Raw genomic sequence first — 11,353 nt, forward strand, 5'->3', positions numbered from 1 at the left:
CAGTCTGGCTGTGGCTGTGTCCATCATTTCACTGGGTACAGACTAGGCTGCTTGTCCTCTGCCCAAGATTTTTTTTTTTGTTATGGTCGTCGCTAAGCCCGTCGAAATATGCATCGATAATATTACCTTTCGACGCGTATAGCGACGTTTTTGTAGGAACGCGTATATCGATGGATTTTTCGACGGTGTGCGTCGAAACCTGTGTCGAAGACCCCCTTTTTTGTTGTAGTGAGAGAGTGAAACAGTGAGGTAAGAGAGAGAGAGAGAGGGAGAGAGAGAGAGAGAGAGAGAGAGAGAGAGAGAGAGAGAGAGAGAGAGAGAGAGAGAGAGAGAGAGCTTGAGAAACTGTGACTTCCACGAGTAAGCCCAAGCATCACCAGGAATCATCCCATTTTTTCTTGGAATTCTCCTCGGCATCAGCCACTCTCGTCCAGTGGAGGGAGATGACATTGACATCAGCCCAATTCTTCTTGGCATTCTTCTCGGCATTGGAGACTCCCATCCGACCGCAGGAGATGATCTTGGCATTAGCTTTCGGCATTGATTCCATGATTTTCTTAACAATCCTCCTCTACGGCTTCGAGCATCATCTATTGGCATCAGTTTATGACACTGGTTTAACGGCTCCACTTTAGTGTTCTTCTTGGTGGTTTGCATTTGCTCGGCATCGGCCTCAAGCATCGGTGATTAGCTATTACGCATCGGTTTTGGCACTGATCAGGCGGCTATTCGGCTATCGTACTTTTGCCCGACCTCAAAAGATGGCATCGACCTGGGGAGTCACTATGTAAAAACTGCATATAGCACGTGCAAACAAGAGGTATTTAATTAATTCCTTACTTGTATATTTTCAAGTTTTGTATGTACCCTTTATGTATTCATTTTTGTAAAAAAACTAGCACTTATGTATGAAAAATTTCACTTTCCCAATTAAAATACCGACTATGTATATTTTTTTGTAGATGTACCTAATTATAAATCCCTTATTTTGTTTGCACGTCATATCTTACATATTTCCTAGTGGACGCCCCGGGGGCATTGATGAATTTCTAACCTCGACAGAGCAAGAGACCATTAGAGCAAGAGTGGCATCGTCTGTCCTCTAGCACCCATTCCACAGCGGATTTGACTTCGACATAGTCTCCATGGAGTTTTGACCTTTAATGATTCTCCAGTTTTTGCCTTCGATGGCAGATACCAACAGATACATCTCTGACGGACCATTTTAGAGCGGATTTTTCTCCAGCGTACTTGTCTCTTAAATGGATTTTTCGATCGACGTGTTTATCGATCGATGAGGTAGTGTTTGACAGTTTCCTAGCGGTTTTGCTCACAGGTTGCACAATCTTTCCAGTGTGGATTATGCGACACATGTAGTGCTCATCTATGACTGTGTGGAGCGTTACAGAGAGTTGGTTTGCACAGTTTGGTGCAGTTTCATGCTATGTATGCATTATGCGAATACATTTTGAGCTTGGTATAGCTTGCAGGTAGCAGGTTGAAGGTTTATAGGTGTTTTTGGACAGGTATACGTCCATAGAGCCATTCGTTCAAGAGTAGGTTGTTTTGCCAAGGTTTTGCTAGTGCTATGTATGCCATTTGTGGATTTTGATATTGAGACATTGGGTGTCTATTTCCATGCGTATTTAGTGATATTTTTGAGTTTGCTTAGTTTTCAAGGGAAACTTTGTTAGATTTTTTTTCCAGATTCTCCCCATGGTTTATGCTTATTTGCAATTTACTCTCTCACAGTTTAGTGATCGAGTGTTTATTGTCACTTTAATAGATTTTGTCAGCTTGGACACAATTTGGTGTTCTTGTACCCATCTCGAGGTTTGTGGATTAGCGTGCTTGTGTGGCTACAGACTTTGACAACCACAATTTTCACAGGTTTTTTTCATAGTTTTGCAAGAAATTTCTTGTGGGATGCGTTTTGAGCTAGTTTGTTCTCTACTTGCATATATGGTTATGTGCTTTACGATTGGTTGATGATTTTGTCCCAGTTTATGCTTGCAGATAAAAGATTGTGGATTTGTTTTATGGCATATTGTAAGCATCAATTTTGATGAAATTGGTCATGGTTGGTTCATGATTGTGTAGTGGTCGAATTACCTCCCACTTTGCGGCCATTTTGGCGTTCACATTGTTGAGCTTGGCACGAAAGCGGACAGGGTCGCGTATAGACATGGAAAAGAGAGAGAGAGAGAGAGAGAGAGAGAGAGAGAGAGAGAGAGAGAGAGAGAGAGAGAGAGAGAGACACAAAAATGTATAATGAAAAGAGGCCTTTCATCAGGTTAACATAAGCCTTATGATAATGACATTTACGAGGTGTTCACACATGTGTACCCAAGTTGTGCTGACCCCAACAATCGGCCTCTTGGCATAATTTATGTCTCGATGCCCTCTAGAACTTAACTTGGACTCTCATGATACACAAAGTTTTAGTTTTACTCTCAACCACAAGTTTTTGGTATGCTTGTAAACTGTGAGTTTTAGGTTTTCTCGCAACCTGGTGCTACTACCGAGCTTACCCGTTAACCTCAATAGTGATTTACGAGGAATGGGGCTTTACATCGAGAAGGTATTACTACCGATCACATTCACGCATCAGGGTAGTGTCTAATCCCATATAACATACCATGGTCATTAAAAGCAGAAAAGGCTTTAGGGGTTTGACTCATTGTCATATCATTTGCGTCATTGCATACATGTGAACATGCCCTAAGATAAAATAAGGTAAATAACAATAACTCAACAAATCACCAAAAACAAGTTAAATGAGCTGCAGACGTGGGTCATGAATCTCATTGGTGACATCGCTGTGTAGGTATATGAGCACTTTGGAACATTGATTCAAAATTCCTTGCCCGTACATGAGATGTTGCCCACTCCTCGCTCAACGACCCTCTTTTGGTGCTACTCTACCACTCGTCATCGGTGGTGGATGGCCAATGACCTGTTTGGGCACCTCCATGCCGGTTGAGCCTCTGTGCTGCCCACTTCTCAGGTCTACTACAACTCCTCGCTCAGTCCTTTGTTGCCGCACACCAAGATGCTGCCCGCTAATTACAGAGTCGAGCTCGATCCCTGGTCTACGCATGGAGTAGCCACCAACTCTGCTGTTGTGCCCACCTCGTGCACTAACTCGTATTTGAGCTTGCCATTTCCCACCTCACTATACCTCGGTTTTGGTTAAATATCAGCCTGCTTGCCATCGTGGCGAAGCAGCACCTTCTGGTTGCCAGTCAACCTTCACCGGCCCCCATAGGTTGACCAAAACTGATCAACGCGGTATAGACACGGAGTATCGACCCTGGCACCTTGGGATTCGAGGCAGCATCACTACCGCTACGCCCGCGCATGCATCGTTAAATTGACGATTCGTGTAGCTCTTCATATCTGTAAGGAGGCTGCTGGGCTTCGAATAAGTTTGATGACCGGCATACCTACACGGTGGCTAGCTACCCGATATTTATCCATAGCCACTAGGAAACCCCCTTGTTAGATACACATAGCTTGTATCAAGCATGGGCATGCTCTGATGCGCCTACGCCATCGCTTCCTACATGTGTGTGTGTGTGTGTGTTTGTGTGTGTACTCCCAGCGGTGCCCCATGCGCATGACACCTTTTTTTCTGGCTTTTTCCCCTTTCTTTGCTTCCCGGATATAGAGATGCTTGCAATAGTGCTGCAGTCAAGGATTTTAATCGAGAAGCAAAAGGTCACCGCATCTGGAGACAGGCCCGCACACCTCATTCTGTCGAAGCAAACAACATCCTTATTTCCAAGCCCATGTTGGCAATAACCTGAGATTAACATAGTCCATGAGAACATACTCGAAGTAGGTAGCTCATCGAACATTTCTTGTGCCTTTGCCAGTGCACCACATCTGACATACATATCAAGCAATGTAGTGCCTAGCGTGACACTCTTTTCGAGCAGCCCCAATCTCACCATCTCATGATGTGCTTCCTGGACTAAAAAGAATGCTCTGAGAGTTATTAACAAATGTTGAACCATGATTTTGATTTTCCTTCCTGAAGTCCCTTTTACACAGATTGATGGTGCCAACGTCGTTGTGCCTGGCTCAAAAGATCTCAATTCCACACCCGAGGGATTTACCATGGAAAACTTATCGCACCACGTAAGTGCAGGGGAGGGGTTTCTTTTTTTCAAGATACATAAGCGTATGAGTTACGGGTAGGCCCCCAATAATTTATCTCCCAAGCTTAAAAATAAGGAGGGGGGGGGGGGGGGGGGAGGAACTGACCTGGGTTGATTACTTGTAATGATTGATCACCGGTGTGCACTAGAACTCGGATGAATTTTGGGGAGGTTTTTTATGAGGTCACACATCAAATTTTGCATCAAGTCGGTCATGGATAAGGGTTGATTTGGAGTAGGTCAAGGGTTGATTTACATAGGCTTTGGATGGGTCAGAATTGGATGTGTAGCTAGAGTGCAGGCTGATTGATACATCTAGTTCTCAATCGAAGTGGTTCCTTAGTATGTTTCTAGTCATTATGCTACACACTCTTTGACTAGTTTTACTCACTTAGATCATGTGAGACCTAAATTTTATATGTAAGATAGGGGTATGATAGTTCTCTTTATTGATTGTTGTATAAGCGTAGAAAGGGGGGTCATATTCCCTAATATGAGTCGTATAATATAGGGGTTTTATCAAAGTTTTCCGCTCGCACTTGACATCTCGTTTTGTATATAGAGTGAATCCCCCGAGATTCCACAACACAAACCATTTCCACACAAAGCTGCAAGCTTCACACCATTGAACCATCAGCTCTGATACCACTTGTTGAGCTTGGCACGGAAGAGGACAGAGTCGTGTATAGACATGGCAAAGAGAGAGAGAGAGAGAGAGAGAGAGAGAACGCACAAGATTGTATAATGAAAAGAGGCCTTTCATTAGGTTATCATAAGCCTTATAATGGAATTTCCGAGGTGTTCACACATGTGTCCGCCCAATTTGTGCGATCCCCAACACACACATGGAAACATACATGTGTGAGATTGAGAGACAACGGTCTCGTTCTTGCTGGTACTTGCGTTGTTGGCATTGTGGTCACATGGGGCACATTAGGCACCACTGTTTCAGGTGTATGAGACAACAAAGAAGACCTATGCATGGTGCACATGAGTGAAACATGCTAGAGCAGTGGCTTTATATGGCAGTGAAGGTGATGTCACATTTGCCTTTAGTGTTCCTCTTGATTACATGTGTTTGAGCAGTGACACTTCTCCACATTGGGTGTTAGATGAGGATGCAAATTTTATGTCACACTGCATCATGACTGGTTTAGCACCTTCTATAGTGGGATTTTTGGTTGTGTACACTTGCCCGATGGTTTGGCATTTGACATGGAGGGTACAGGAGACGTTTGTTTGTCGTTTCCCAATGGTGCATCATACATGCTACAACATGTGTGCTACGTTCCCCAGCTAAGATAGAACTTGATCTGAGTGACACAGTTGACAGAATTTGGTTGATTAATACTTCTTAGAGAGCAGTCGTACCAGATGAATTGCGATTTATTAGTGATTTCCAGAGGAGCACGCATCGGCCTGTTATATCCTATACATGTGTGTGAGGTTCGAGACAGTGCATTCTCAATTTTGTTGCTAGCATGCTTTGAGAGAGAGACGAGACATTTTGCTTTCATAGGTGAGCTCCACCATGCTCACGAAACAAAGCATGTAGTTAAGCAAGACATATTCTATAGAGACATAGATAGAGCGATAGTACTCTAGTGAGACACATCGGGTGTTGTCAGACTTTGTGCAGGCTGAGTTAGAGAATGTATGCTCCCTAGAGACATATAAGAGATGACAAACATGGAGTTCTTTGATATGGTGATGTTAGAGGATGATGAGTTGGTGCCAAGACGCACAATTTTGCCTATGGGTGATAGGGACACATGTTTCTTAGTGTCGGTGTTGACACATCCATACGTGATGTGAAGTCTTGATGAAGCAGTGATTGCAGATAGCACAAGGGAGGTGAGTACAACTAGGGTGGTGCATATTCCGTCTGCATTCGGGCGTCTCATGTTCGACTTGTTAGTGTCGAGGCTTGATCTACTAGCAGCTGCAGTGGGAGCATTTGGCGTAGTAGGGGTGTGAGTTGTGCGATTGACTGACACTAGCATGATGCATAGTGGAGTTTTGCAGACCATACAGAGTGCTCTGTGGTTCAGGATCTAGCGTAAGTACGCATGCTTGCCTACCACCATAGCCGAAACAATTATGTGTAGATCGAGATAGTGAGCCATTTGGGCATATGTTGAGAGAGATTCTCACCTAGTTTCTTGTACATACTAGTAGTTTATCTAGTAGGTCTCACTTATCCGCACATCACCTTTAAGTGAGAGTTTGTTGGGGTAATGGCACTACGTCTTTCCCCCGAGCTGGATGTCCGATGTTCGACCGCTCGCCCACCATGTGTACATGCCCTTATTCATTATACATATATGAATAAGGAGAACCTCACTCACAACTTCCAAAGGTTGCTCCATTCACATCATCTTGTATGCCTCCCCTTCCCCGCATGCATCGCACCGCACTGCGCACACACGCACTCACAGGTTCATGATGTACCGTGATGTTCTACCTTGTCGGAATGCTACTATATTTGGTACAATTTTCCCCTTAGATTTCTGTGGCTATTCAAATCCATTTTTGTAATTGAAATAGTGTGATGATCGAGAGCGGTGAGATAGAAGATAGAAATATTTCTTAGTCCTTGAGTTGTTGATTAACTTATAAAGAAGGATATCCTTTCTTGTTAGGTTCCATTCTTGAGGTTGACATCTATAAAGTGTCTCCCTGTCCAATCCGTCCACTCCTCTAAGTCTTCACAAGAGTATACTAGTGCTTGAAGGCTATGCTATGGATGTTTGTCGCAGTGGCGACCTGCTAACAAATAGGTTAGTGTTGGTTCCTCTGGCTTTTACTTTGAACCCAACTAATAAATCCCCCACATCACCTCCAGATGAAAATCTTCATTATACTATGCCATGGAGGATCCCATGTGTTCCATGTACCTACTACCCACTTCACATGAGGCCATTATCGTCTCCATTGTTTGCTAGCAAATGAGAATCAATCTTCCTTGTAGCAGACTTTGATGCAAGTTCCCTTTATTTTTGGTAGAGTAAATTTGCTATTCATAGGCCAATGCTAAACTTTCCAATCAAATTCAACCTCACAAATAGGCACCATAACAATGTTGAGACTTTCTAAGACTCTGAGATCATCACGTTTTCATTAGGCACCATAAAAATGTTGAGACTTTCTAACACTATGAGATCATCACGTTTTCATTTTCGTTGAAGTCACCCCAGGTAGCTAGCTTGTTTGTTGCTTTTCAATTTAGGTTGTTTCTATCCCAAATCTCGATTAAGTGCATTAATCCTAGGTTGTTAATTAGTTTCCAGGCTATCTCTCTCCAAAAGGGATTTAATGAAACACCTTCAATCTGAGCGATCCAGAGCGGATCAATAGGTGATGGAGTCCTTGAATTATTTGGTTGTCTGCCTTTATTCCAAGGCTTTCGATGCTTTGGCACACCGCACAAGCTTACCTATGATGCCATCTAGTTTAACATTTTCCTAGAATGATGCCTATAGTTTTTCATGCACTCCTATCCCTTTCCACCGGCCCCAAAGTGAGGTTAGCATTACCTTCTCTATCTTCTCATGGAGGCCTAAGCTGGATCCCGGTTTACTATAACCACCACAAACTTGGCACATTTAGGCTTTTGCATGGATCATCAAGTTGAATATTCTAATTTCACCGTGCTCCCTGGGACTAAAACCACACTCCTGTTTTCGCACCTCTTTCCAGTGTGGAAGGGAAGAAACACATATTCCATCTTTTCATGTTGCTCTTGATTTTGGCCATGACCCTCTGAACTTTTTGTTTATGAGAGACTCCTATCCCTGATGTGGCCCCAAAGTGGCGCACCCTCGTTCATCTACGGGCAATTTCACCCGACGAATCAACAAGGACAAATGAATCACTCTCTCGCAAGGATACCGATCTCCACTTATGCAAGTGGATAGTACAACTCTTGATAGATATCTTGAATTTTTCTAGCGAGATCGATCATCGTTTTAAGGCATGTATTGCAAATTTGTCTAAGTTATCGAGTCTAATTTTGCGCAGAGTCATTTCCAGGTTCAAATTTGCAAGGATACAATTTTCATGTATACCGTGATTAGCATATTCAAACTTCAAAGTCCTTGAAATGATTTCTTGAGGTCACTATAATAAAAGGACATTTACTTGTCATGTTTTGCTGGCTGAATAGTGTTGAAGTTCCCGAATCCCAATTATTATGACAAAGAATGAGAGGGTGATAGAGAATAGTTTGCCTTGTAGCAAAGGTTGACTTGGCATTCATCGTGTTGTTGCTTGTTAAATCGTGAGACAAGAGCCTTTTAAAGTTTTGTAGAAGCAAGCTTTGCAAAAGCTAATAGGCATCATCCATGTGTTCATATGACGTCACGCATGACATGATGAAAGAGAGTGTTCTTGGAGAAAACCAAAACTTTACAATGTTCTTGGAGAAAACCAAAAACGGGCAGGGAATGGACTCTGGAGTCTGGAGATAGGTGCAGGGCTAGAAAAATACATTTTCCCTAGTCGAAGGAAATAAACTTGAAATTCTACCAGTTTTCTGGTCAAAATTTGAAGCTTTTGCCGGTATTTACACTACAACTTGTGTAAATTTGCCGATTTTCTTCAAGGCAAGTTCAAAATCTAACCAAGATTTTATGATTTTAGCCGGTTAAAATACACCGTGCCCCGGTTTTTTTCTAACACTGGATAGGTGGATTACAATTTACATATATGTGCAAGGTTGGAAATTGGGTAGCTCAAAGCCGGATAACTTTCATGACGATGGTTTTGGTGGGAAGAGACTTATAAATGGGCTGTACTTTAGGGATGGAAACGGTGAGGAGGCGGCCATCCCAAACGGCCCTTGCATTGTCCAGGCTAGCGTTGGGCGGGAACACAAATCTGCGCCCAAAACCGCGGCCGCATTTTACAACAAGCACGTTGCCGTTCTCGGCCTGCACTTGGACGCCATGTATGGGCAACCCTAAACAAACCAATTAGAAGGTTTGTAAGCAAGTCCGCCACACAGCTCAGAAATTAGGACGTCTATGAAGAGTAAGAATACCTGAGAGGTTGGAGCTGACAATGTAAGCAGCAGCTGTCTCTTGCACATCCATTGGTCAGTCACAGGATCCACCTACTCTCTCTCTCTCTCTCTCTCTCTCTCTCTCTCTCTCTCTCTATCTGATCTCTCTCTCTCTCTCCTTCCCAGCGTTTTGCATTGTGCACTAGATTCCACCGTCCTTTATATCGTTTGCAGCACTACAATACTCAACCCTTGACAAGTGGCCAAATCAGCTCCTCACACGTGGCAGGCTACTATTGTTCCTGCGGGGGGCTATAGCAACCATCTAACATACTTGAAACGCCTCTGCTTGACGAAGATAAGAAGATGCCCTTATGAGACACACACACACACACACACACAAAGGAAAAGAGTTTCTCCCCGTGGAAATTTAGAACATTCAATAATAGCACCTCAATTATTTACTGCACACTTGATGGTTTCCATTGATTTATGGTAGCAAAGTTCTACCACCGTGGCTCACAATCTCCACGCTAGGAACATCCTGCAATCATGCCTCACAATCTCCACGTTTATCTTGTGTTGCATCAACTTATGAGACAAGTCTTTTTGAGCTCCATCTGTTAGTGTGGCTTGAGTCATGACTTGACTAACGAGCACTCACAGACTCGGATTATGCCGTATAAAGCCAAAGTGTTGGAAGCAATAATGTAATGTGACCCTATAGGTACAACTCATCCACTATGCGTAGACCAAGCCAAAAAACAATAGTGTAATCTTGTCTTCCATTTCTCGGGTGATCAATATTCCATGAGTTTTCCACTTACATCAATCAAATCAAGAACCATAGAAAGGAAACTACGAGGGGTAAGAACAATGCGTGGAGGCTCCATGCAATCCAAGGGCAAAAAAAAAAAGAAAAAAAAAGGTGTTATCACATTGCATGTAGAGCAAATTATGCAGGAAACCAATTTAATTAGAGTACACAAACTTAAAAAAGAAGGGGTACCTGACACTTAAGTCCAATTGAAAGAACTTAAGGACAATGATTATCATAAGTAATCTTTCCATGGGATACGTAAGTTACACAATAATTCCCTCTACTATTATGAAAAACAGGGAAATCCTAGGAGATATTGATTGTGAAAGGCTCTCATAAAGTATCATAAAGTAGTGACGAAACAAAAAGTTATTGTTTGACACTCTTTTCACGTTTTTTCTTTAGGACTCGTCAATTGGACTCCGAAGATATGTGTACTACAACAATTCTCGAGGCTGGTTTTGTTGTTTTTGGAACCCCCCCCCCCTTGGAATCTCTGTCAGAAAATTGGATGAAGCTTAACAGGGATTTTCTTACTAGTGCCTAGCAAGGGCTACATCATGTGCTTTCTAGGGCTCAAAATTAGACATTAATTACTCAACTGATGGTCGGTTCATTTCTCTCAGCAGTCTTGGACATCTATAAGCAACGAAGATTGATGTGAATACAATTAATATTGTGCTCGGCATTGATTTACTTGATATCTGTTGAGCCAAACTAGATGCTTGTTAATGGTTCGATTTATATGTATGCTAGATGTGATGCACCTTGGAAAGCGCATCAAGTTTTAATGAAATGGTTCGAGGGTTTTTTCCCACCGACGCGGTTTATGGGTGAGCATCATAGATCACTGGCAATGTCAAATGTGATGTCGTGATTACTAGATTGATATGTAAGCCAAATGTTAAGCTTTTCAATGATTGTGTTGATATGTATGGTAAGTGTGATGCTTTTATGAAAGCAAAATTAGTTCTTAAATGGCTTTCCATCTAGAATTTCATCACTTTGAATGCTTTGATTGATAATAGGCCCATCATAGTTGTGGTCGGGATCCCAAGGGAAGGGGCCTATCAGAGAAGCATGTTGTGTCTGGCAGTGCTGTCGTCAAAGTTTATGCCAAGTGTGGTGCCCTCATGAAATTAGCCAAATTTCCCTCACGCAAAATCTTAGCATGGGTGAGAGATTCCACCTTGAAATTGTCATGCTTGGTGGGGTTGTTGGCAGAACATGTTGTGATAGAGGGTTATAGTATGAATAAAGGGAAAAGAAGACTGAGGGCACATGGTAGCGAGAAGAGAGAAGAGAAGATCGAAGATCATGAGCTCGTAGAGTCTGTGAGAGTGCTCGACTACCTTGGAAGATGCAGAA

The 11,353-nt window shown here is 42.7% G+C and overlaps 1 protein-coding gene across 1 annotated transcript; it reads right to left on the minus strand.

Moving 5' to 3' along the window:
- Positions 1 to 8,534: 8,534 nt before the first annotated feature.
- LOC147429098 (17.6 kDa class I heat shock protein 1-like) lies at positions 8,535 to 9,603 on the minus strand. The gene is made up of 2 exons (XM_086495323.1): positions 9,205 to 9,603; positions 8,535 to 9,123 (listed from the first exon to the last, which is right to left on the minus strand). Exons 1-2 carry the CDS (start codon positions 9,254 to 9,256, stop codon positions 8,897 to 8,899), a joined length of 279 nt encoding a protein of 92 aa, XP_086351449.1. The 5' UTR covers positions 9,257 to 9,603; the 3' UTR covers positions 8,535 to 8,896.
- Between the last annotated feature and the right edge of the window lie 1,750 nt (positions 9,604 to 11,353).

The sequence above is a fragment of the Adiantum capillus-veneris genome, chromosome 22 (genome assembly GCF_014529385.1).
Source record: "Adiantum capillus-veneris isolate H3 chromosome 22, ASM1452938v2, whole genome shotgun sequence".
Taxonomy (NCBI): domain Eukaryota; kingdom Viridiplantae; phylum Streptophyta; class Polypodiopsida; order Polypodiales; family Pteridaceae; genus Adiantum; species Adiantum capillus-veneris.

Bases quoted from the DNA above. Each gene is read 5' to 3' on its own strand.
- LOC147429098 (XM_086495323.1), bottom strand. From the start codon at position 9,256: ATGGATGTGCAAGAGACAGCTGCTGCTTACATTGTCAGCTCCAACCTC. The intron at 9,124-9,204 runs GTATTCTTACTC...TGGTTTGTTTAG, and splicing joins TGTCAGCTCCAACCTCTCAG to GGTTGCCCATACATGGCGTC.